The 25,550-nt window shown below is 40.5% G+C and overlaps 1 protein-coding gene across 10 annotated transcripts in view; it reads right to left on the reverse strand.

Moving 5' to 3' along the window:
• LOC108669833 (ELAV-like protein 1) overlaps positions 1–25,550 on the reverse strand; it is an 81,488-nt gene that overhangs the window by 54,612 nt on the left and 1,326 nt on the right. For 8 of the 10 annotated variants that reach the window (XM_047884969.1, XM_047884967.1, XM_018157254.2 and 5 more), the window contains exons 1-2: positions 22,800–22,922; positions 15,881–15,966 (exon numbers count right to left, since the gene is read on the reverse strand). The exons of 1 other annotated variant lie outside the window; for it this stretch is intronic. In XM_047884969.1, coding sequence (XP_047740925.1) covers positions 15,881–15,918 — 38 coding nt within the window. In that variant the 5' untranslated portion in view covers positions 15,919–15,966; positions 22,800–22,922. Of the gene's footprint in view, positions 1–15,880; positions 15,967–22,799; positions 22,923–25,550 lie in introns of those variants that run through there. One more of the 10 variants, XM_018157256.2, reaches the window with a different exon arrangement.

Genomic DNA, 25,550 nt, shown 5'->3' on the forward strand with positions numbered 1-25,550 from the left:
TTTACTCCTTCAAAAGTTTTATCTCTGCTAATTTCTATCTAAATAGTCCTAATCACAAGTTCAATTTATCTATTTAGATTACAAACAATTGGGTGTTGATTATTTGCAATGGTGTTCATTATTTGCAATAATTTTTTTTGCGAGAAAAACGTCTCTGCAGCTTACTTGGTATAATTGCAAGTAAAGCAAACACTATCAATAACAATTAGAACGATTCATTTTATCCAGTTACAAAGGAAGCAATATTTCATACTAACAAAATTTTCGATACAGCAGTAGCCGTATAATCGCCAAACCAAAAAACAATTCACTGTTTGACTTATTATCAAAATTTGACGCAATTTAGGTCTTGTAACAACAGAAATTCACCCGAACGAAAAACTTTTCACTGGCATTAAATAAAGGCAAACACTTCGACAAAATACTGACATTCAGTAATATCAAATTATGAGGAATCGTGCGGCTTTAACGATTAGCTAAACGCAAAAGAAGAAGATTCAATTATCAGAAATATTCTTTATTCGAGAGTTAAGCGGGCATTGCACGCGTTTGTACAACACGGCTTGCGTAACTAAGAACAAGTGACAGGTAATCAAGCTGATTAGGCACATAAGCTTTGGCTGAAAAGACAAAACCTGGTGGTGTACGAAATAATAAACATGAATTAAATATGAATCCAAGTTATTTATTCCTTTCTTCAATCTGACCAACAAAAACTCGTTTATAAAACTCAATGGAAACCCGAAACGATGTCGACAGAATTTGCAAGGGAATCTGTAGCCGCGAGGACGATCGCAAACACGCATGGAGGAAAAGAGCATCATGAATTAAGCAGCGGCACAGGATGGCTCCCGAGCGCCAGCTCTGCTGAATAATCGAAAGCAACAGAAGCTCGTGGCGACTGCTGTGAAAGGTTGCATCAAAGGTCAGCGAGACCTATAACCGTAGCGAAAATTCTCTGAGTCATACCAGCGGTGGATGATAGACTCCACAATGACGGTTGCCTCTACAATTCAACTATAACTATCATTCGGATAGCAATTAAAAAAAGCCCCGATTCATTAACCTAGCGCGAAAATCTAGCGACACGCGAACACAAGTCAAGAATATTTAGAGACCGCAACTCCAGAGTCTCTGGAGTTGCACGCTGCAACCTGATCGCTATGCGGTCTGACGCGCCCGGTATCCTCGGTCTCTAGTCATGTGATGCGCTTGCACTGAAGGCCTTGATAAGCGATTGACAGCTTGGGAAGCTGCCCGTCCACATCAATACTGCGCTGACAATGCAATGCAGCCATGGGCTTCAGCAGATGCATGCAGTGGCTGTCTGTCCATCTCAATGTAACGTTGACACGGCAAAGCAATTAAAAGCGCTCGAAGCGTAAACTACATAAATGCATTCAGCACTCGGCATTAAATAAGGAAACCCAAGGGAGAGCCGCTGCTTGATGCAGAGCACTGAATCACTAAGCCCCTAATCCTGGTATCAATGCAACAAAATCCCGAAGAGGGAAGGGTAAAGACAGCACGAAGTGTAGCACAGTGTAACAAGAGAGGACGACCCCAGGCACAATGGCACAAAAACCGCTGCGTCCTGCAACCGGTAGAAGGGAGTGGAGATTCAGCAGCCGGCGTCAATGGAAGGGTGCAGAGAACAAATTCAAATTGCTTTGCAGTCTTTCTGCATGCAAGTATCCTTCTGGCAAGTTTTGTTCTTGGCTTTTCAAACCATAACAATGGCACAATATGATCAATTTGCGATCATAGTGTTGTTCCTTGTTTAGCTGTGACAAATTTTTAAATTTATTAACATGGACAAAAAGCATATTCTTCACTCATTTTGTGCTTTGATGGCCAAATGGATACGATTTAATCGGCATACGCTTCTGTAAATACGAGACAAAACTAGCAAAGAATGCAGTTCAATACAAATTTGAATTTTACACGTATCATGAAATCTGTCGGCTGCAATATTTTACTTAAATCTGCAATGCCAGTGCCAAGAAGCACAAAATTAAACTAAGTAAAATTTAATTTTGAATTTAAAAATTATTATTATTAATATTAGAAATTATTAATTAAATTTCTTTCGCCTCGACATTCGAGGTGAAAGCAACCAATTTTGATGAAGCTTCAAGACGAAAACGAGTGACATATGGAGGGAACTTATTTCAAATCTTGAGCGAATAAGGCTGCAAATTTTAAACCAAAGTGGCAAGGAAATAGAATCAAGTCTTATGAGATAAAAAAAATCTAACTTCTTGAGAATCCGTCCTCAAAATATTTCACCACAAAACGGCAGTGCGAACGACTCAACAAGAGTTGGGAGCAGAAATGACAGTAGACAAAACGGGACACTGTAAACGATAGGAGCAAGAATGGAGGAGAGATCCAATAAAACGAAACAGTAAACAGGAGAAGGAATGAACGGAATATAATGTCCCTCGCTGCGACAAGACCGGTCGTTAGAGAACGTTAGCAGCAGCTGCTTACGCAGTCGCGTCCGCCCAATTAGCGAGGATTCGCACAGAGGGTGCAGCGCTTAGCAACGGCGTGGCCAACCCGTAACATGAAGCTCTCTATACAGCGAATTTTTAAAGAACCACATGTACAATTTAGTACCGATACAATAAACGGTTTCTTGATTCTTCTAGGCCTCCTAGGGTTCACACCTCACCAACAGCAAAATCTTTAGAATTCACAGACGAAAGCCGATAGATTACAGATGGAGAAGTAGGTGTGAACACTAAATTTTGATCCAAATAATCAATCTACCAATGAAGATTATTCAAATCTTCACATCAATCGTCCACTAATAACGGACGCGTTGACCGCTAGAAACTAAGGTTGATTTGAAATGAAAAAATTCCATGACGTTCAACCATTACAGAGATAAGAATCTTCCAAACAAACTGTTGAATAACATTTTCGAAAGGCGAATGGACCAATTTAATTTCTACACACAAAAACTTACGAGTAGAGAAAAGCAATAAGAAAATGTATTTCAACATTAGGGAGACTAATAAGTGCTTCTTTTGCGGCGTAGGGCCCGCCATAGGACGATATGAGGTTATCGAACTTCTGATCCAGCGCGTCAATTCCAATGAGAAGGCGTGGCGCGTGCGCGAACCCTGCGAATGACGGCCAGCTGTCGAAGACGTCATGCAACAGCACTGAATTGCCCACACATGGGAACTACAGCTGGATTGCCCACACATGGGAACTACAGCTGGATTGCCCACACATGGGAGCTACAGCTGAATTGCCCACACATGGGAGCTACAGCTGAATTGCCCACACATGGGAACTACAGCTGGATTGCCTGCACATGGGAACTACAGCTGAATTGCCCGCACATGGAACTTACAGCTGGATTGCTTACACATGAAAGTTACAGCTGGATTGTCCATACATGGGAACTCCAGCTGGATTGTCCATACATGGGAACTCCAGCTGGATTGCCCACACATGGGAACTACAGCTGGATTGTCCACACATGAGAGCTACAGCTGGATTGTCCATACATGGTAAATACAGCAGATTCGTTCATAAATAGTAAGTTATGCTGGATTACCAGCACACGGTAATCGCAGCCAGATTTCCCACTACGGCATCCGCACTACAGCTTATTTGTCCAAGTGCGGAAACCATGATAGTCTAAAATATTCTGGCATGGAAACTACAGCGGAATAACGAAAACGCGGCAACCAGACTGGATTCTATACACACCGCCAGCACTGCTTGAAAATTTATGCACGGCAGCAACAGCTGGAATAATGACTAGCGACAACCGCGTCTGGATTCAAACTCGTGTGTTTCCAACTGGGTAGCGTGAGGTAGCGGGATTAAGTACTTGTATCATCGCAGTTAGATAATTCGCTTATGAAAACATCAGCTGACGCTAATAAAATGTTCATAGCAAGGACGATACATTACGTCGTCTCCTCTTGCCTCTCCCGGCCGCAGAAGCGTGCGCCTAAACATTCATTCAAAACTTTACCAAGTTCAATGAGGGGAAAAAAAGTGCATTATACAAACTACAATAATGAATTTATTGAATTATATATAGCAGGCTGAATTTCAAGCCCATTGTAACAGTGCACCAAAATTAGTTATTTTTCAAGTTAACGGAAATCCGTCAAAATCGGTGAGGATTTTGAAGCATATTATTTATCATATGGTTTTCTCTACACAAACTCAAAGCTTTAGGTGCACATTCGAAATTTTCTGGAATGTGTAGATACTAATAGAAAGTATATTTACTTGGCAAAATTCCCATTGCGTGAATTTTATGCAAAATTTCCATTGCGTGAATCGAATTCTTACTGCGTGAAGTGAATTTCCGTTGCGTGTAGTATATTTACTACGTGGAGTCAATCCTAACCGTTTAGATACAAATTGAAGTAAATCTAATGACATGAAATAAATTCAGACCATGTAAAGTAGACTGTGGCAAAACCAAGTTAATTTCGATCGTGCGATTTAAATTTTAAAATTCTGAACAAGCAGCAAATTCTGATCTGTTGGGGTGAAGTTTGTTCGTGATCGCCCGCCTGGGAAACGCTTACACATCAACGTGTAGTCTTCTGAAGTGAGAAAATGCAGCAACCACTGGTGTAGGTTTCTAGAAAGCGACAGAATTGTAGACTAAATATCAACATAAATGTTCAGCAAATTTGTTTATCTCATCGCAATGACTTCGAATGTAGACAAGGATAACGTGTAACGACAAACTAACGTCAAGCAGCGACCTACCACCAGTGCAATGGCCGACGACAAATCGCCCTGGATTTCGATCAGAGTTACGTGGACGCGAGGCACGAGTTCTCGTGCACAATCGATCGGAGTCCCGCTAACGTCGCCTGTGTGAACATTTGTGTTGAGCGCCAGACGCAGGCTTGGGCGACGAACGGTGAAATAGGGCGGCAACTCACGCACGAAACTAGTTTAGTTTCAACTATATAATATATTTTTTGGTATTGGAGCAGGTTTAAATTTCGCCATGAAGAGTGATGGACACTCGCAGAAAACGTGTGGGAAAAACTGTTCACCAAATGAAAATGAAGGAAGGAAAAAATATCAACAGTAAGATCGATCATTATAACCAATAATAGGAGGAAATAAATGCGGAAAAAAGACGTGAACAAGTCCATAGATGAACAATAATCGACTTCATGATATACCATTAGAGTACTATGATGAGTTACTGTCATCAAACTCGACGACTAAGCTTCCCCAAAGAACAACTGGACCTTCTTCTATGCATGGCAAAAAAACGCTACAAAACGCACGGATATCGCCATTCAGGGCAGGATGGTAGAAGGGTTGGGTGGGCAGCTGATAATGACGCCAACTGTAGACCAGGTGGCCAGGGTTGTCGAGCAATGAGTGCAATGACCCCGCGCCTTCAATAACAAGCCTTGCTGAGGCCAATTGTAGATAATAAGCAAACACAAATAGCGCAAAAAAAGAAGGCCTCGATACATCTAAATATAATATATATCCTTGTCATTCAGTATCAGACGCTACCCTATGTTATACATCTTATTGGGAACGCATCATAATAGTTAAAAATTTTCATCGAGCGCGCCGATCCTGGTTCACTAACACCGCAGGTACAGCGGAAACTCTGCCGCCAGAACACGCACACGACGCTCGCAGTGGTTCCATACTTCGTCCGCACGTCTCGTATGCTCGGTTAATACAGATATACGTTGCTAACGTCACATGTAGACAGATTTTCGAGCTCTGCAGCGAGTTACGTCGTATTTGCATCAGCTTGTAAAAAATCTTTCACATGTAAATTAAATATAATTGCGTCCAAGCATTTGTACCACCATAACAACCAGGCAAAATCTAAGCAAGACCAAGTATTTAACACTATTTATGGTAGAAAAGCTCGGCCAGTAGTAATAAGGTTTTAGTGCAATAACTTGGGCCAATTGTGTTGTCTCAGTCAATCCAAAAACACATAATCGGAGTTTTGAGTAAAAATACAATTTTGAATCCCGACACGTAAGCAGGAATGGGTTTAATGATTAACTACAAATATAAGGTTACCGCGTTCAATATAATTTATTCAATTTAAATTGGAGCCTTAAAGATCCGTCACCTACACAGTCAAAAATATATACAATTTGACTCACAAGAACAAAGATCAAGCTAGAACCACATCCTGGGGAACCACATCCTGAAGAACCACATTCTGATGAATCACATTCTGAAGAACCACATTCTGAAGAACCACATTCTGAAGAACCACATTCTGATGAACCACATTCTGAAGAACCACATTCTGATGAACCACATTCTGAAGAACCACATTCTGATGAACCACATTCTGAAGAACCACATTCTGAAGAACCACATTCTGAAGAACCACATTCTGAAGAATAATGAACACATCTTGAAGAACGATTCTCTCTGAAGGCTATCCATGTGCTTAAACGTGGCCGTTACAACGGTTCTCAGTGACAGCTTTACAGGCAGGCATGCTTATTTCACAAAATGATTTTGTTCGCCAGCATTTCATTTGGCTAAACCTTCCGACAGAAAAATGTGAAAGTTAGTATGATGTGTATATTTTTATCGAATACAGCGTAAGGTGTCTCTAAATATGAATATACTGTAAATCGACTCGTTAGAAATTTTAGTTTATTTGGTTCTCTGTTAGCATGAACATAGAACAATATTTAGAATTTCTGTCAAGATACACGTTAACTACAACGCGAAAACCAAGAAGGGCTTCATTAGAGTTAGGCGATGGTTACGTGGAAGCGAGTCAGGAACTCCTGCAATGCAAGTCGTGTGTTGTTCCGAGGTTAAGCAATCAATGCCGTCCATATCCCTACTGAAATGCCTTGGTCCAGCCTCAATCAGACGTGTTCTAAATTCTTTACAGGTCAGTACCTAATGTAAGGCGAGAGAATGATTGATTTACAATAAAAAAAATCATTACTAGTAACCATTACTCCATGGTTGTCAGATAAATATTCCGAGTGTTGTTCACGAACACTAGTTATCGCAAATTAGATGTCGTCAGCGGTATACATCTGTTTATTAAAGAGTATTACTCAGCTAAGATAAACTGGCATTGTTAGAAGCAGTGGCTGAGGGCAGCAGCAGCAACGACAGCAGCAGCAGCAGCAGCAGCAGCAGCAGAGTCGGTGCAGTAATTGCGGCGAGCTGGTCGATCAAGGAGCAGTGGCGCTTCTACAGGGCAGTCATTACGTCGGTCAGGCGGGGTACACTGTACCAGCAGAGCAGTGACAGGCGAGGGCAGGGTAGTGACAGGCGAGGGCAGGGCAGTGACAGGCGAGGGCAGGGTAGTGACAGGCGAGGGCAGGGCAGTGACAGGCGAGGGCAGGGTAGTTACAGGCGAGGGCAGGGCAGTGACAGGCGAGGGCAGGGTAGTTACAGGCGAGGGCAGGGCAGTGACAGGCGAGGGGAGTGTAGTAAACGAGGGCAGAGTAGTGACTGCAGCGAGGGCAATGTAGTGATTGCGGCGTTGGCACTGCATGTAGTAAGTGCCCGGTAGTTAAGGCTCTAAGCTGGCAAGTAAAGCTATGAATCTAGCAGTAAAACCCTAAGTCTCCAGACACACGAGCTTCATTGGAAGAGCAAGTCGTTCCTCGCACACTGCAATGCACATCTGATCAATAGTACACAAATATACATTAAAAATCAGATTTCAATCAGAGCATCATTATTCATGATGACCAATTCTGTAACTTCCTATGTAGCATTAGAGTCTCCGGTGGTGAAGTCCTTAGATGGATAACGAGAGTTGTGCTGGTGCGGGATGACGATATCATTTTTGAAGGCCAGCTCCATTGTTAATGAAACCAGTACGCAAATACGCGTACTTCCTAAATTTTCAATAAGTAACTTTGGACGGAATGAATGAAAACATCTCCCCCAAGGATCCATTCAATAAAAATTTTTAATCGATATCATCAATAGGTCGGCCCCTTCATTATAATTAATTGGAACGAAGTGTCAGCCAAATGCAAACGTTTAATTACGATCGATTGCCTCATAGATTAAAGATTTTGTCCCAGGAATAGTTTGCAATGAAAAATAAGATTTATACGTGCATCTCACATACTATATTGAAAATTATACCACTGGAGAAAAAATTTCCAGAGAACAGCCCTGAATGCGTTTCGAAATAAAAAAAAAAGCAGCAAAAAGCCTCGGCCTGCAGAGGCCCACCTGGTGAAGCATAACTACAGTACGTTAATGAAGGCCGTCCTCGTTTTATATGTGCAGGCAAGCATTAAGACTCGACTCAGTCATCAGAGCGTCAAAAGGAACGCTATAACGTAGCTGAAATATGACAATGCTCCCTGCAAAAATCAACGCATTACAGCGACAATGGGCCAGTCAGTGGCCCATTCAAGCCATTACTTTATGGGCCACTAAAATGAATCAAAGCTTTCCTCAATAGCCCATAGGGCTTTAAAAAATCCGGGATCACGTCGGAGCAGCTCTATCCTGTTCGACTAGGACGACGTAATGAGATCCACAGCTCTATGCATGTCCGAATACTAAGTTTAATTGTCGACTTAGACTGCGATGTTACAGAAGCGAAGTCATGTTTACTGGAATTATGCTTTAAAAGGAAATTTAGCTCGATTTCAAAGTTGATATGATTGTGCCTTAAATATACTCACGTCGCGATAGATGCAAAATAAATCGGGGCTCAGCAAACGATTAGTCGAACAGCGCCCTATGGTGCAAGAAAGCTAATAAAAGAAGCAAAAATACGAACACTCGTTCGCGTCGTAGCCTTTAGTATCATGATCCAAGCTACTGAAATGGCCACGAATTCACCAGTTAATCGCTGAATTACAAGACGTAACCTGGGAGTAATCCGAGCCATAATATTGAGCAAAAAAAATATCTAAAATAAAGTTGATACAAGCGTGTACCGGCAGGATTGAGGTCGTAGTATAGAGCAGAAAATAACAAGAGTTTAGTTGATGACGTGTATAGGCAGTAATTTGGGCAGCGTTGTCGGGCTATTAGGGAGGGCGGCTGATGCCACGGGACAGACGCAAAGGGGTTGCGCAACTGCCAGCCAAGTGCGCCCTTGCATTACCAGGATTAAACCAAGGGATAACGGTACGACGCTGTAGCCTCTCATTGTTGTTCTTTAGCTCAAGATTAAACGTATTATGTTACTACTGCAACTCCAAGACGGATATTAAAAAAATTGCTGACATCAACAGAAGTACTATTTATACCATCATTCCATTAACAGCCAATTGCAGACGAGAAATCGACATGGACGATCACGCTGAAATTTCACGGGCATGCATTTTCGATTTGGCTGAAATAGGCTTATGTGATCTCCAGAGAAACTAACTACGAAATTATTTTATTCAAACAAGAACCCAACATATTCGCCATATTGACAATTTTTTTTTTAAATCTAGTTATCTGAGCCAGAAGTGATAAACAGTACGAGATTCGTCATTGGAAATGAAGCCTGTCATTTCATGGAAGACAGAACAAGATGTTAATTACAAGCATTTACTGCAGCATTTAATATACATTATTTACCAAGGTCTTTAATCTAGAAGTTGAGGAGACATGTAAGACTTGATTAGAATTCGATTTCACACTTTTCAGTTCAACTTGAAGCAACACGAAAAGACGGAATATACACGCTAAATTTAGAAGCCCTCTTATTCATCATGGTAGTAAGCCTATGGAAGGAAGCTTCACGTGCTATGTTAGCTATGTTCAACGCGCTCTATTACGTTATCTCTGCTTAAATCGTGAAATTCGGTTCATATGAATAGGTGGGCATAGTACAATACCTATCAATCATGTGTAGAAACAAATAGACATTAGATCTCGCCAGTTTCCGCCATTCGTAACAGACTACCCAGGAAATGGGAAGCGTATATATCCTATTACTCGCCAGCATTCATTACGTACAATCGTGAACATTACTATCAGCTTGTCACGTTATCCATCTTTCGTGGAGGCATTTTTTATACGAGAATAAACTGTTAAGTTTCCCGTCATTCGCGACGGTAATACATGTGGATTAATATCCACGTTTCACGTCATTCGTAACGCATTAGTAACGGCCCATATGTCAATAAATATTCACGTTTCACGTCATTTGTAACGCATTCGTAAGGGCCTACATGTGAATAAATATTCACATTTCACGTCATTCCTACGTTTCCCGCATTCATAACTAGTTAGTGAAAACGTGGAGCAGCGCGTCTTATTCGCAGCCACTCGAAACGGCCACGGCACAAACTCACGCGGGCCGACTGCGCACCCCGGTTCAAGGGAGCTCGAGGCACGTGCTTCGGCATACTGATTTTTTCTAACTCCGTCCTATCTCGTTAAAACTTTAGCCGGCACTTTCGACAGGCCGTCGAGATCGACGGTCGTCCAAAATGCAACCAGAATTTTATAAGAGGACGCGCAGTAGAATAAATTTAAACCAAGTTCGCGAACAGGATTTTCTAGAAGATACTTCACCGAAACTACTTCAGAATCGTTGAATGCTTGCACACGTGAACATTTACACTCATATAGTGAGGTGGCTGTTGCTGAAACGATGAATAATATACCAAAAATATCAAGATAATATGCCATTTTTTCGATTTTCTCTGTAAGACATATACGCACGTACGGGAGATTTCAAAGCTTTTTTTGTTCGACGCAGGTTATATCAATCACCAAATCTATAAAACGCAACAGGAGTACATCGTTCTACTTTGACAACGATATCTATAGCAAAATTTATAGAGCCCGGCAACACTTGCAACAATTTCAAGAGTAGAAACCCATTTCAATAGTAGAAACCCGTTTCAATAGTAGAAAAACGTTTCTACCCACTACTGAACTCGCGATCGTTGCCAGCTGACATAAGAGCCGTGATTTAAAAAAAAAAAGTCATGGATTCAGCGTGCCATGAGCGCTGCTGAATTAAACAAAAGAAGGGCGGTAGTGGCCGGGTCTATATGGGAGCTTCAGGAAGCTCTGGTCGACCTTTGCATGTTCAATGGCGAGGAAAGAAGCCAGTCGATACCTTTTGCGCTAGTCGTTCTCTAGGCTGACTGTTGGCCGACCCACCTACACCACCACGCAATTTTCTTCCCGCACCATAGATTTTCTGGGTCAACTACCCATTTGTCGTGCTTCATTCCTGGTAAAATGCTACGACCGAACAATTTTACTAACACGAACACACAAGTGCGCTCTTCTATTACGATTGCAGCGCTTGCTGTACACACATGGTTGAGTTCAAGGTAGAACATCTTAAACCAAAAAATAAAAATAAGACTTTCAATTCTAAATATACTCGTATATTTAACCGTCGAGTTTGATTAACATTTTTTACCACACATACAGCATTCGCACCCATCACATACATGAGCGGGTATTTTCTTCATAAGAGCTCACAAAGCGAAAGCCATAAAACCTGCGGTTTACGCGTCCCCCATACAAGCAGCAGTAATTGTTATCCCGAACAATAGAATTCAATGTGTTAGCAACCAAACATTGTAGCGCAGGTAATTGATTTCTATTAGTGTCGCGGTAGACAGGATACGGAGGGCCACCGCTTCAGAGACGAGCGAGAACTTCACCTTCACGGCCACGCGCTACCGGGTCTCGCGAGGACGCTGCTACCGGGTCTCGCGAGGACGCTGCTACCGGGTCTCGCGAGGACGCTGCTACCGAGTCTCGCGAGAACGTTACCGGGTCTCAACAAGTTCCCAGCCGTTCTGATCTCAGGGATAGATTAGTACGTGTAATGGGCGTCCTTCGAACAATCCCGACGAAAACATGATAAATTATAGCGTTTATTCAAACAGAATTGCATAATTAAAAAATTTGGTGAGAATTAACTTCAAACTATATCCATAAACCATGAATCGCTTGATATGTCCTTAATTACAAATGCACAAAATCAACTAAGGATTTAAAGCCAAAGACGGTGCAAAGTAAATGCATCACATTTTTATGGAGAACTTACCAAAAAACGAGCTCATACGCAAGTTAAAAACAACAATACAAGTAGGTATAATCAACATAATATACATTTAAAAATTACTTTTTAAAGACAACACTTCCAAAGAATCCAGTTTCTCCAATCTTACAGATGATGTACAATGAATTTCTCATCTAATTTTCGAAAATTAAAAAAATTTATTTTTCAATTTTTTAATATATATAAATTTTTTTAATATATAAATTTTTTCAAAATTATTTATTCTGTTAATTGATTCATGCATTGCCTCTGACTTCACACAAGTGTGCAAAATTTCAGATCAATTAAACAGGTAAAAGTGTGTCAAATATCAGTTATAAGATTTGTAGCTGACAAAATTATTTTTTCAATATTTTTAATATTAAAAAAAAAAATAAATTTTAAAAATAATTTATTTTGGCATTTGATTTATGCATTGTCTCCAACTTTAAACAAGTGTGCAAAATTTCAGATCAATAGTATAAGTAGAAGTGTATTGAATTTCAATTACAAGATTTGTAGCAGACAGACAGACAAACAAGAAGTGAAGTTAAAGAGAAGTGCTGTAAAAATAACAAGGCGGCCGCGGACCGGCAAACCTCTAAGGAAGAAAGCCTGTCGGGTTAAAGTTAATGAGTAAACAAATCAAATAATTAAGGTTTTGAATACTTATAAGAAGCCGAGTCACAAGTTTACCGGTTACTTTAGACGTATAGAGATCGCAATTCACACACGTGCTAGTAGGTACTAGGCTACGATAGTCTAGCGATCGCAATTCACACACGTGCTGCCACGGCAAACCCAACTGACTTCTTCTTCTTGTTACTTCTTATAGGAGCACTGGAAACTGGTCCATTTAGCCCCTTACCTAAACAGTTTTTGGTTTACGCCTAACTATCATATAACCTGATGCACGATGCTGTTGCTTGCTTCTCGCCGCTGGTAGTGTTGCAGGGGAGGTCGAGCTGGGATTGTGCCCAGGAAAACGTCCAGTTGTCTCTTGAAGGTCTCCAGGGTGAACTTCCCTCTCTTAGATCCTTTGGTAGGACGTTAAACAGCTTTGGCCCTGCCACGGAAAGTGATCCTTCCCGCAGGGATTGAAATCTGACTGCGGATCTGTTACGTAGTGGGGGGATCTTGCAGTCTCCCCCTTCTCTCGTTGTGATATATCTCAATCCTGAAGGTCTCGCTCTCGAAGTTTGGCACCATTCCGGTTATCATTTTCCATGTGTACAGAATGACATACCTCTCCCGTCTCCTCTGCAGTGAGTACAGACCCAGTCGCTGTAACCTCTCCCAGAAGTTAAACTTCTCCATCCCTCTGATCCTGGAAGTAAAGGTTCGTTGGACTCCTTCCAGTTGCAGTATTGCGCCTAGTGCGAACGGAGTCCAGAGCTGGCAGCAGTATTCAAGGATAGGTATTACAAGGGCTCTGAAGAGTGTGATCATCGGTTCCGCTTCTCTCGTTCTGAACATCCGCCAGATCCACCCCATCTGTCGTCTACCTCTTGCGGTTATTGCGATATGTGATCACCAAAATTGACCTGATTGTTCATCAACACTCCTATTTCGCGAACGAGTCGCTTCTCTTCGATTTCCGAGTTGTCAGGTGCCAGGTAGCGGTGATCCATTCCAGCTCTTCCCGATCATCTGTACCTCAGAACCTCAAACTTGGTCCCGTTGAACTGCATGTTGTTCACTTGGGCCCAGTCATATATTGCAGAGAGGTCTTCTTGCAACCTCTCACTGTCCGTCCTGTCCGTTATGGTCATTAGTATCCTGGTGTCGTCCGCGAATGACGATGCAGTGGCGTGGTTCACTGCTACATGTATGTTGGCGATGTGGATGAGGAAGAGGATTTGGCCGAGTACCGTTCCCTGTGGTACTACATGCGTGTAGGTGACGGCATCACGAATGACATTTTCTAGGAATACTTTTAGCACACCACGAGTCTCTTTATAAATGAGACCCGAAATACGCTTGACGCCACCACGACGAGCCAGCCGACGAATGGCGGGCTTGGTGATACCCTGGATGTTATCACGTAAAACCTTGCGATGCCTCTTGGCCCTTTCCGAGTCCTTTACCTCCCTTTCCGCGACCAGTCATCGTATCTGATAGATACTAGAGTCGAAATGACTAAATGTGATGACTACTAAATGTAATCATCACAGATGTCATACTAATTATAGAAAAGCTTCTGTGCTAATTTAACGCTTCCAAAAATGACATTAATAGAGGATTTAAGAGTTACTAAGACCTTTTAAATGGCATTTGATTTGTAATTTCCACTTTACATGATTAAAATGAGACAACTGGGAAGAATTAAGTAAAAATAATTGAAGTAATTACCCGTCTCGTATAGGGCTTCTGAGCGATGTCCAACGTAATGAATAACAGACCGAATTCAACACAGGTATCAAAAGTAAGTTCATCAACAAAATTAACGCGAATGCAACACTGAAAAGCACACAAAGATATTAACAGCACAGAGAGAAATCAAGTAAAATTTTCGTGTCATATAAATAATGGTGGTATGAATTATAACAATGCGGATAATCATAATTATCAAGACAGTTAAAACAATAATAAAGGTGAACACAATAATGCGAGTGTGAGGCTGTTTGGGCATTGGAGCCGAGACCTTTATTTTGACTTAAATTACAACCAATACAAGTTTCAACATACTGCGCTGTTAGCTATCAGGCCATCAAGGGTTTCTCGTTTTTATATTGTGTTAAGCACCAAATGAGAGGTTGAGATGAAAGCAACATATCACGAGGCTTCGATATCAAGAAGCATCCTAAGTTTTTATATACTTTCAGGAATTGGCTAAGTCACCTGCCGTTAATTCTCTCCAAAATCCCTAAAATAAATTGAAGTTTCAATTCCAAATGGAATTAGGCCTGGCAATCATCCAAAAACAATAACCGAACTGATTGGAATCGACGATGGAAGGTAGCCATAAAGTTTTTGCTATCCATTGATTGCGAGTAGGAAAATGTTTATACAATTAATTTCAAACAAACTATGATCCTAACTTCAGACGAGAAAATCCAAACGCTTTTTTACTTAATTAAAATGGAAAGGTTTTATATATTTATTCATTTATTCTGTTTTTTTACCTAACATCATGCCCAATAATTTTGAGGGTAGAAAAAAAGAGTTAACAGACCTTGAGCTTGCAACCTAAACATATCAAAAGTAAGCAAATGAAGGAGAAACTTGACACCAGGAGTGTTTTTGAAATCCTGATAAAGAGAAGCCTTATACAAAGCAAATCATGCAAAGAAGAGAACTGAACAATGGTAATAAAAAGTTAGTGCTGTGTGCAGGCAGCCTTAGGCATCAATTTTTTATCAGCCTTTCCCTTACAAAGAGAGGAAGAGCCACCAGGGTTTAGAGAGAGATGATCAAGACGAAGCTGTTGGTGAGATAATAAAAAGTCTAAGCAAACAGCAATTCATTGTCTGGCACCGTTTCAAGGAAGAAATGCATTTTTGCTTTCCGGCTAACTTGTATGTGAGAATTGATAGCCGCTTAAAAAAAGTTCACTGTTTGGTTAAGTCGGCGTTCAAATGAACCTTGACCGTAGGCCTTCCATAAAAATGACTGAATGTCTTAATAATCAATTTACATGTTCTTGATTGACCGTTACAACTGATATATACAAACGCTATTCACAATTCTAGTCATAGAAGAAACAACCATCAACCAGAAATAACAGCTACCCTCGAAGAGCGGATGGATCGCTAGCACTGAAGTTTCGTATTTTTAAATAGATCCCTCTGATTTAATTACAAAGTACTGAGTGGAGGAAATGTATATATACATGATGACAAAAGGGCTGCGGTGGGTGAAGGGCATCTCACTCACCCTGCACCCCCAGCACCACTGAAGGTCGCAGCTCGCATGCCCCAAACAGCCTTCCTCACACTTCAACTTTCTCACGCTCAGCCTCACTGCACGTACAAGACACCAACGTTAGTTAACTTCAAACTAAGAAACAATTTCTTACTTTAATGTTTTTAGAGTTCGGCTACTGGCAATAACAGCTGAAATCTGCATAGAAAAATCAACTACCTAATGCAAGTACTTGAACACATGAATATGGAACTCGCGTGGTATGAGGATGTCGAAAATTTAACAATGGGCAATAGAGATACATATCACGAGGTTTAGGAAATAAGTGTTAGAAAGCAGGATAAAATACATCACTGGATATGAGCGCGTTCCACAGAAAGTTCCCTAATTGTAAAGGAAGTAGAGTAGAACGCTAGGGCATAAAGCAAAACTGTTCAAAATAAAATGATAAGCATTACCGATGCTCAGACTAGACTCATCAATAGTGTAACTAACTCTCGTATATGGACAGCAACAGTAGTAACATGGATGCAAACACGCCGCGAAAAAAGGCACAAAAATGAAAGAAATAGAAAACTATCCTCGACATCAACAGCAACAACGCGGCGCGAGCAAGAGCGACGATGAGAAGAGCGACTAGCGTTGCCACGGCAGCGGCGGCCGAATTGCAGAAGCGTGGCCGGCGCGGCGGTGGCGTCACCGCTGGACTGACGCGCTGAGACGCGCTAAGAACTGACACGCCAGCCGACATTCAGAGCGCTGATTGCTTCTTGAATGTGCCCAATTAGTACATTTTTGCGAGAATTTGGAGATTATAATGAGCACAATCAGCATATCTGTACGTGCATTAGGAAGCTAAATGAGCGAAATTTGTACATTCGGACGTCGAATGAGCCTGATTAGAACAAAGTGTTCGAAGCGATTTCCAGGTTAAATGAGCCCAATCAATATATGTGTGCGTGCACGTGAAGGTTAAACGAGTCTGATTAGTGCAATGAGCGTGTGTTAAGAATTTAGATAAGCCCAATTAAATATACATACGTTCGGAGTTCAAATGAGCTGCAGTAAGTATATGTGCATTCGTGCGAGCGTTTGGAGGTTAAACATACGTTGCGAGGTCAAATGCACTTACATTGGGAAATTGATAGGGGCGCATACATCAGGATTTTTCTCAATTCGTAAGTTGAAGGTGACGAAATAAAAGTTTAGTTTTGCATTTGAAGGAGTGAATTGCTTCATTTGCGAGGTCGTGCATAAATTTGGAGGTCAAATGTGTCCTATCAACCAATTCCTGAACATTTCAAGATACCTACATTAGTTATGAACAAGTCAACACAAATTTGAAAATTTAAGACATAATTCGAAGTCATGCAGATGTAGTTGTTGGTGAAACGCGCTCTATCAACCGAAACATTCTTGGAGAATTGTTATTTCATTGCACTTAATTACCGCAGGGCCAATTTGGACAAATTGTCCCAAGTCCAATAGAATAGTGTCCATGAGTATAAAAGCAGGAAATAATTATCATCCTAAATGATCAAAACACTGCGCTCATGACAAATAACATAGAACGACAAAAAAGTGCGGCACTGTCATTATACAGGTAATTTTAGTGACCTAACTTTGACGGTAGTGCGATTTTTGACCTGACTTCAACAGTGACCGTAACCTTCTACGCGGCTACGGCCTTTGAGGTGTGCCAAGAGAAAACTCCTTTCACTCACATCTGACCAATCACAATCTTCAATGCTCGTCTTACATACTCATCACAATATGAACAGGAGCAGCAAAAATGATATACAGATTACGGTGGTAGTTCGATACTAAGTCAATGTGTACTGCAAACTCGAAGTTTTTAAGCGCCGATTAGTTGAGATTCATCATGTCGCAGTTAGTTTCGAACATCAGGCCCAGGTTCCTTGACTTTATCATCAGGCAGCAATTTAGTCTGCTCTGATCAAGATATTTAATCCCTGAAACGATCGAGAAACCCACTCCCACAATTCTGGCCAAAATAACTTCAAACTGACGCTGTGTCGACAATAAAAAGAAAAAACTCTTGCAAATCTACATTTTATACGGAACATCCATAATACTATCTTTTTAAATTTAACGGGAACAAACATTCATTTCTAAAATATATTTTGTCATTTTCAAGACAAAAATCTCATTTTACTAACCTAATCCAACCCAGTCCCACTGAAACTAAAATGGCATTCCCCGGTAATACCCCAACACGATCAGTATCAAGGATACGCACCAAAACAGTCTCATGTATTTCCGGTGCCAGGCTTCAACAACAGACGAAAATACAAGGTTTTACAAATACATGACTGATCATTACAAAGTGAACCAAGTCATATTATTGGGTCAGTTTAATAAATTGCATTTTCAAGTTAGAGATCATACCTAATGTTATCGTTGTTATTAATTAATATATACATACAAATCGATCGTAGTAGCGAACTATTGATGATGAAATGAGTATTTAGGGCCCAAGTGTGAACGCATTTACAGAGGCCGAAGGGTGAGTTCCCAGGAGCCTTCGACATAACAATCCATACATTACGCGAGGCAGTGACGGAAGAATAGAAGGAAGGGTGGCGCAAGCCAGGAGAAAGGTCCAATAACATCATATGAAAGGGTGAAACTATGTACCAAACAACTGGAGGAGTGGAGGACAAACACGCCACGGAGTAAAGTGATTCAAGTGTCGTGGCATCCGCAGTGTCGGTGCATCTATCGCTCATCAATACATTTTAAATTTGATGTATTTGGATTCGAACAAAAACCCTAAAACAGGTTGGAATACTGAAGTTGGAGCAACTAGACCCTGTCATGAGAAAACCCGCTGCACTGTTTATATTTCTTGTACCTTGCTAGCAACCCACCATCGCTAATGATATCAAACATATGCCCGTGCCATCTCAGAATTTCGTTTGAGATCAAATATTTCTTTCAACGAATCTACTGTCCATTCAAGCACGTTAACGAGGAGCTACTCTAGATATTGTGCGTGAAAAGTAGTAACTCAACCACAACCAAGTGACATTTACCCGCAGAGCCAAGTTCAACTACCTTAGATTGGGAGTTGCTATTTAGAGGTTTATACACTCTTGGGCAATGGGACAGATAATCGAGATTCAACATTATAATGGACTGTACATCTCGGATACCGCAATACAACGCAGATTTATCAATGCAGTGCCTGAGAAAACTCTTTAAATAGTAACTGAAACGCGATGTTACCATACAATTGCTACAATTACACGCGCTTAGCAAATTAGAAGCACACGGATCCAAGGCTCTGTCTCATATAGTAACAACTGAAGCATCAATGATGAGGTAATCATATCAAGACTTGTGTTCCTATGCATGTTATTGTAGCGCAGTTTTGAATATTATTGATATAGCAGATATCATAGTAATCAACGCGGAACCGAACACGTTATTCAAAAACATTTCATTTCAGAAAATTTCAGAAACAAAATTTAACGCCAAAAAACTTCCTCATTTCCTGACCGTTTTAACCGACGTAAAAATATTCAGAGCTTGAAAGCGCTTGAATCGTATTTCAGCGCATAAAAAACTATTTTCAGGACAGCTGGTGATGGCAGGACTTGAGTGCAGCAGAGACCTTGTGCTTCACGTGCACATATCGACCGGCAGCACCGAACACAGAATCTTCATGTATGCGTCATTATCGACCAAGCTGGTCCGCGTCTCTCCCCTTATACGCAGCTCCAGCCTTCATACGATTCCAATAGAAGCTTTTGCATACATATTATTCCGTCTTCCGATACGTTAAATATTCGCCAGCGACCAAAAGGTGTAATATTTACCAGCATCTGTCAAGATGTATATACATCTGCACAGTTCCACTACCAATTTTCATACGTTGGTTCGTCAATGTAAACCGACTCAACCGCTGGTCGCGCGCTTCACCGCAGCTGGCCGAGCGCTTCGCCGCAGCTGGCCGAGCGCTTCGCCGCAGCTGGCCGAGCGCTTCGCCGCAGATGACTGTGCGTTTGATGCGATGTGTAATTAAACGAAGATTGAAAATCAGAGTAAATGGTAATCATCAAAATTAGCCATTTATTTAAACTTTAAAGTATTAAGGTATAATAGCGTACTGAACTATTGTGATAAAAAATAATTGCAAGAAGAGGATAACGCCGACATTATATTAAATGACAGACGAATTCAATTGACGAAAGCTATGCGAATCGTAAAAAAGTATTAGCTTAAATTTACACATTTGAAATGAGGTTGAAATGAAACGTGAAGAGCAAAAAAAAATTGGTAGCAAAGCTATACGTCAAGAATAAAAAAAAAAAACTTCTCAAAATGTCGACAGCAAACAATATATTTGAATGTCAGACCTTGCGTTTGCAAATGTTTGGCAGTACAGATGCAAAGCTTTAACAAATGAAACGCTGCGTAGATAAAAGTTACAGCGGAAACAAATCAAATGTAGCCCATCTATTTCTTTTTTACCTGCATAACGTAAAGTGTAACGACCAAAAGCAGTTCGTGGCGACTGCGAACAAAATGCGCGTCGACCGTAATAAGGAGTCGTAGTGTTATCACTATAAATTATAATTGGTCATTAAGGGTATTGAGGAAGGAAACGAGAATTCCAAGCGCATCCCCGTGATCGCAGCGCCCGATCAATACACGCCAATGCAAATAATCAAGCGAGACCTCGTGGGGAATAGCGTTCTTGGGGTAGCGGCAGCTTTGTTTGGGCTTCACGGTCCAGCAATTACAGCACCAATAAAACGAGAGAACATTAAGGCCGGAAACTATCATTCGGAAATGATAAAAAACAAAGGTGAAGTTTGTTGATAAATTTTGACCTTATTTTGTCAAAGGTAAAACTGAGTGCAATATTAAGGATCAAAGATTGTACATTTATGAACTCCACTACCCAAGAATTAATATGTAAAATACATTGTTTTTAACCCTACCAAGTAGAATTGAATCAAGATTTATTACTCACTGTACTTGAATATGACAAAATTCGCAACTTTATGTACTTTTATTCTATTAAAAAAAAGTAATTGCAGATTAATGACTTGATGTCAATGATCAATGGGCAAGATCAATGTCCCAATGTGGGATAGGGCAATAACAGTTTAGGGACACATACTGAAGATACTGTACACATGTGTATGAATGTGAAAGATCAATGACTTGATGTGGGCCAATGCTATAAGAGATTCAAGACATCTTGTGTATGAATGTGACCAGTATGGAATTCTAGGAAAGGTGGTTCATTAATTTTGAATGGATGCAGCTTAGTAACTGCTTCAGTTTCAAGATATAAACTGGAAATGAAAGAAAAGTATCTAGTTGAAAACATTTAGATCTAATATAATATATGCACTTGTTCATATATTAATAATATTACCCCTCCATAATTCTACACTGATAATTTGAATGATTGATGGCTTGATATGGGATAAATAATTAGGTATATACTGGATGTCTATGGAGGTGACCTGAAATCAATGACTTAATGTCAATAAATGTTACTTAGATTTAAGACAAGTTCCTAAAATGTAAAGAGATTTTCAATTTAATATCTGCAGATGTTACCATACATGCCATTAAAAAAGATGGCACAATTAAAAAACAAATAAATTATTAAGGAAAATTAAGCAACAAAGAATTTTTCTCAGTCATAGTTAACAGGGATGGTGAAATAGTAATACCAAAAAAAGCTTCCAATAGTGATGCAAATCTTTATTAACTTGTTAAAATCACTCCTAATGTTAGATAAGCATAAGCTCAACTGAATTAGTTATGGATTGACCTCATGAGAGCAAATTTAAATTTAAACCTGTAAAATATAAGAAAAATTATTCTCAAAGAGAACTAAATATCAATCCAATGAAGTCAGAGAACAAACTCAGCTCTCAACATATAAAACAACCATGATTGAGGGAGTTGAGTGTTATCTTCAACAATTAAATTAATCATGAATGGATAAGGAATGCCCAAACTTCAATAATTAGAGACCTTGAGTCAATTCAAGCTCAAGGTATTTCTTTTCATATGAACTTCTGACGTAGTGGCTGCCCGCCACATGTGATGTACATCCTCCGTCCACCTCTGTTGAAAAAGGCTACCTAACTACTGAAAACTGAAAAGTAACTGCGGTTGGCACTAGGCATAGCACCCAATACTGAAATAGCGAATAGCGATAACTATGCACTTAAACCGGCTGAGTTGACACACTAAAGTTTGGTTGGTAAATAATAAAGAATTAGAAGTTGGCAATAAAAAGAAATAGTCACTGAATAATGAGCAACTGCAGTTTTCATATCAGTCAGGCCAGGGAAACACGCCGCTGCAGCGTCAAGCTACCAGACTCCAGAGTAGTACCAGTATCTGTTGCGCGCGCTGCTCCGCCAACCAGGTAAAGTGTAGCGGCTGAAGACTCAGATCAAAATACTGCCAGAACTTACAATGTACGTGAAAGTAGTGGCCGCAGAATTCTACTTGATGGAATTTAACTAGAAAAATGTACTCTCGCATAAAAAATCTGAGACATCAATCTATGAAAGCTCCGTCCGAACGTTGTCAATGCGCACGCATCCAGGTGAAGCCGCCAGCAGCATCAGGTCGGCTTGGAATCGGAAGGTAAACTGAGTAGTAACACATTTCAACAATGAGCGGTTTATAACAAGCAGCTGCACATTGCTGTCATTCTTGAAAGAAAGATTGACTTACATAATTGAACATGCAGTTGAAATGTAGAAATTACTCAATGTTAAGTCATATAAGGCAAAAAATCAAGAACACTTCTTTCAAATACCACCCGATGCAACTCCCACGTTGGTGGCAATCAATACGCCCCTCTCCCGCGCTCTAGGTTTTCACAGCCATGCTAAGCTATCTTATAAGTAAACGTTTCAAGACTTACCGAACTGGTTGTAGTTTCTAAGCAAGGTTGACAAACTGGATACAACCTACAACTGATCAACTCAGGAGTCGAAAAACCGAGGGTTAACACAGGAGAAATGGGAACGCACTTCTACACTTGTTCCACGCTCCAACTAAAATGAGCCGCAGCGTCTAGAACTGCGAATTTAAAACTAGGAATAGCCAAAAACGCTAATAAGTTCAGCGTGTAAACAAAAGAAAGTCGCCCACCTTTAGACTTTATGTTATATATCTTGTATGATAGATGAAGAATTAAGGATCAAACTTTCATAAGGCAGAATTATTTTTTTCCATGCAATTAATTTGTTGTTTAAAGCATTTTCTCAGGAGATACAAGATCATAATAATGAGAAGTTACAAGAGGAATTCCTACAAAATTATCTAACGAGTTCTTTCTCGAACAATGTGATGATTTTATTGAAGAGCTCAGGAGCAACTAGTTCTCAGCGCGCAGGTCAGAAAGCGGAGGAGCGGTCGATAGGCGAGTGCTGGAACAAGCGCTGATTTTGAACGAGCTTCGGAACGTCTCGCCTTGCACTGCCGTGGACGCCATCGCGCTGCCATAGAATCTAAGAAAATTTTCTGGATGTATAGAAAACCGGCGAGCCGTTTTAATTGCGAAATATCATCTTGCTTTGAACCGCTATTACAAATTTAAGACATTTACCCTATCTAGATTGTGCAAGAGCCACACTTGTAAGCGAGCCATAGAAAAATGATATGAAGATATCGTAACGTTTTTTGAACGAAAATTGCAATGAAACCGGAGTTGAAATTTTATGATATCGCGTGAACACAGTTGTGGGGAATCGTATTGTTTTGTGTAATTTTACCATCAATAGAACTGGAACCCTGAAGACAAATATGGGATTAGCTTAGTCGTTCGTTCCCCGCTAACAGACGCAGGATTTATAAAATAGAACAAACGTTATAGAATAACTCTGTCCCTCGTACAAAATTAGGCAAAGTTCATCCCTTTTTAAAAATTTAGGACGTATTTATTCTATATTTACTGAAAGTGACCCCTGAAGGTTAACAGTCAGCCTAGCTAAACCATGTTTCTCAATTGGCTTCTTGGAAGGCCACTCGGTATTTCATTAATATCCTCCACGGATGTCTTTCATCACTATTTTAGCTTCCACTCACTAAAACTTAAATTTTTAAAACTGATATCTGAAATTGGCACCCACATTAATCAGTATAACAATTATAAAATAGGCGATGCTCTTGCTGTACTGACGGCTGACAAAATAAAGTAAGAATAGCCGGCCTTAGTTTATTTAGAATTTTAGATCATAGTTGAACTAGTATAAGGTTGACCCACGAGAAGCTCATTGTTGCGGATGTAGCTTGTTGTTCGCCTGTGACGTCACTGATCTCAGTAACGTCACAGGCATTAACCTTTCACTGAAATGCAATCAAACAAGTCAACCAATCCGTCATGGGAATGATAGGATTGTTTACGTTTCTCGATCTCAGTGACGTAGCAAGGAAGCCGAACTGAAGACGGAAATCCTCGTGGGACAACCTTATATAGTTCGACCATGTCGAATCACATTCCGAGTCTAGCTCATTTTACCATTTATAGTCCAATGCCAAATTATGATATTGATTCCTAGTGACAAGGTACCCTTATTTAAATAAGATATAATGAAAATGTGAAGTCCAACTAATATGGTGATGGATTTTGAAAGTGTCTAATATTGCTGAATCATAGTTGAACTATATAAGGTTGACCCACGAGGATTTCGGTCTTTCAGTTCAGCTTTCTTGTTACGTCACTGAGATCGAGAAACGTAAAATTACATCATTTCCACGACGGATTGGTCGTCTGGTTTGATCGCATTTTGGTGAATGGTTAATGTCTGTGGCGTCAATGAGATCAGTGACGCCACAATTGAACAACAAACTGCATCCGCAAAAATTAGCTTGTCGTGGGTTAGGTCAACCTTATACTAGTTCAACCATGGTGATTCGACTTGACTCCTTGTGATAGCGTTTAACGGGGAATTTTTGGATAAAAAACTAATTTCGATCTTATGTCGTCTGAAAAATCAACATTCGTAGCGGCTTTCCAACACAGTCACGGTAAATAGATCACATTCACGTTCACAATAAATCGTAGTAAACTACACCAAGGAACATTACCAATAACCTGTCAACATCGAAACGAACATTGAAATGCATAGTAATCTCGCATGACACCCGGCAGCGGGCATGGCATTCCAAACGTTCCCGACTAACTGTGAGGTCCGAGTGGGCGCTATGTCAATGTCACTACGTCGCCGCAGCACTTGCGTCGCCGGTCTTCAGTACGATCAGATATTGTTTTAACAAAATGCAACGCAGCTTAACACAAACCAAAAAAGAATCTTACTCATTTTGAGGTTATCAAACCCTACAAATAGTAGTTCTGATTAGTATTATACGGTGTAGTGACAAGCGGTAAGGTTACGAGCAGAATCTGCTGAGAGTCGCCTAATGTTTCATTGACTGTAATTATAAGGCAATGGAAGTTCTACTGTATACCCCAGGCACACGGCTAGTAGTACACATCTACACTTCACGATTTACTTACGGCTCTTAGATCTAGAAACGGAATAGGACGCGTTCATTTCGAGGATTTGGATTAGTGACGCCCGTGATCGGATTAATGGTACGAGCTTCAAAATCGGCGTTGCGATTGATGAGATTCATTGAAGAACTGTGAGTGGTTTGACAACTAATCTTA

The sequence above is a fragment of the Hyalella azteca genome, unplaced genomic scaffold, assembly GCF_000764305.2.
Source record: "Hyalella azteca isolate HAZT.00-mixed unplaced genomic scaffold, Hazt_2.0.2 contig16640, whole genome shotgun sequence".
Classification (NCBI taxonomy): domain Eukaryota; kingdom Metazoa; phylum Arthropoda; class Malacostraca; order Amphipoda; family Hyalellidae; genus Hyalella; species Hyalella azteca.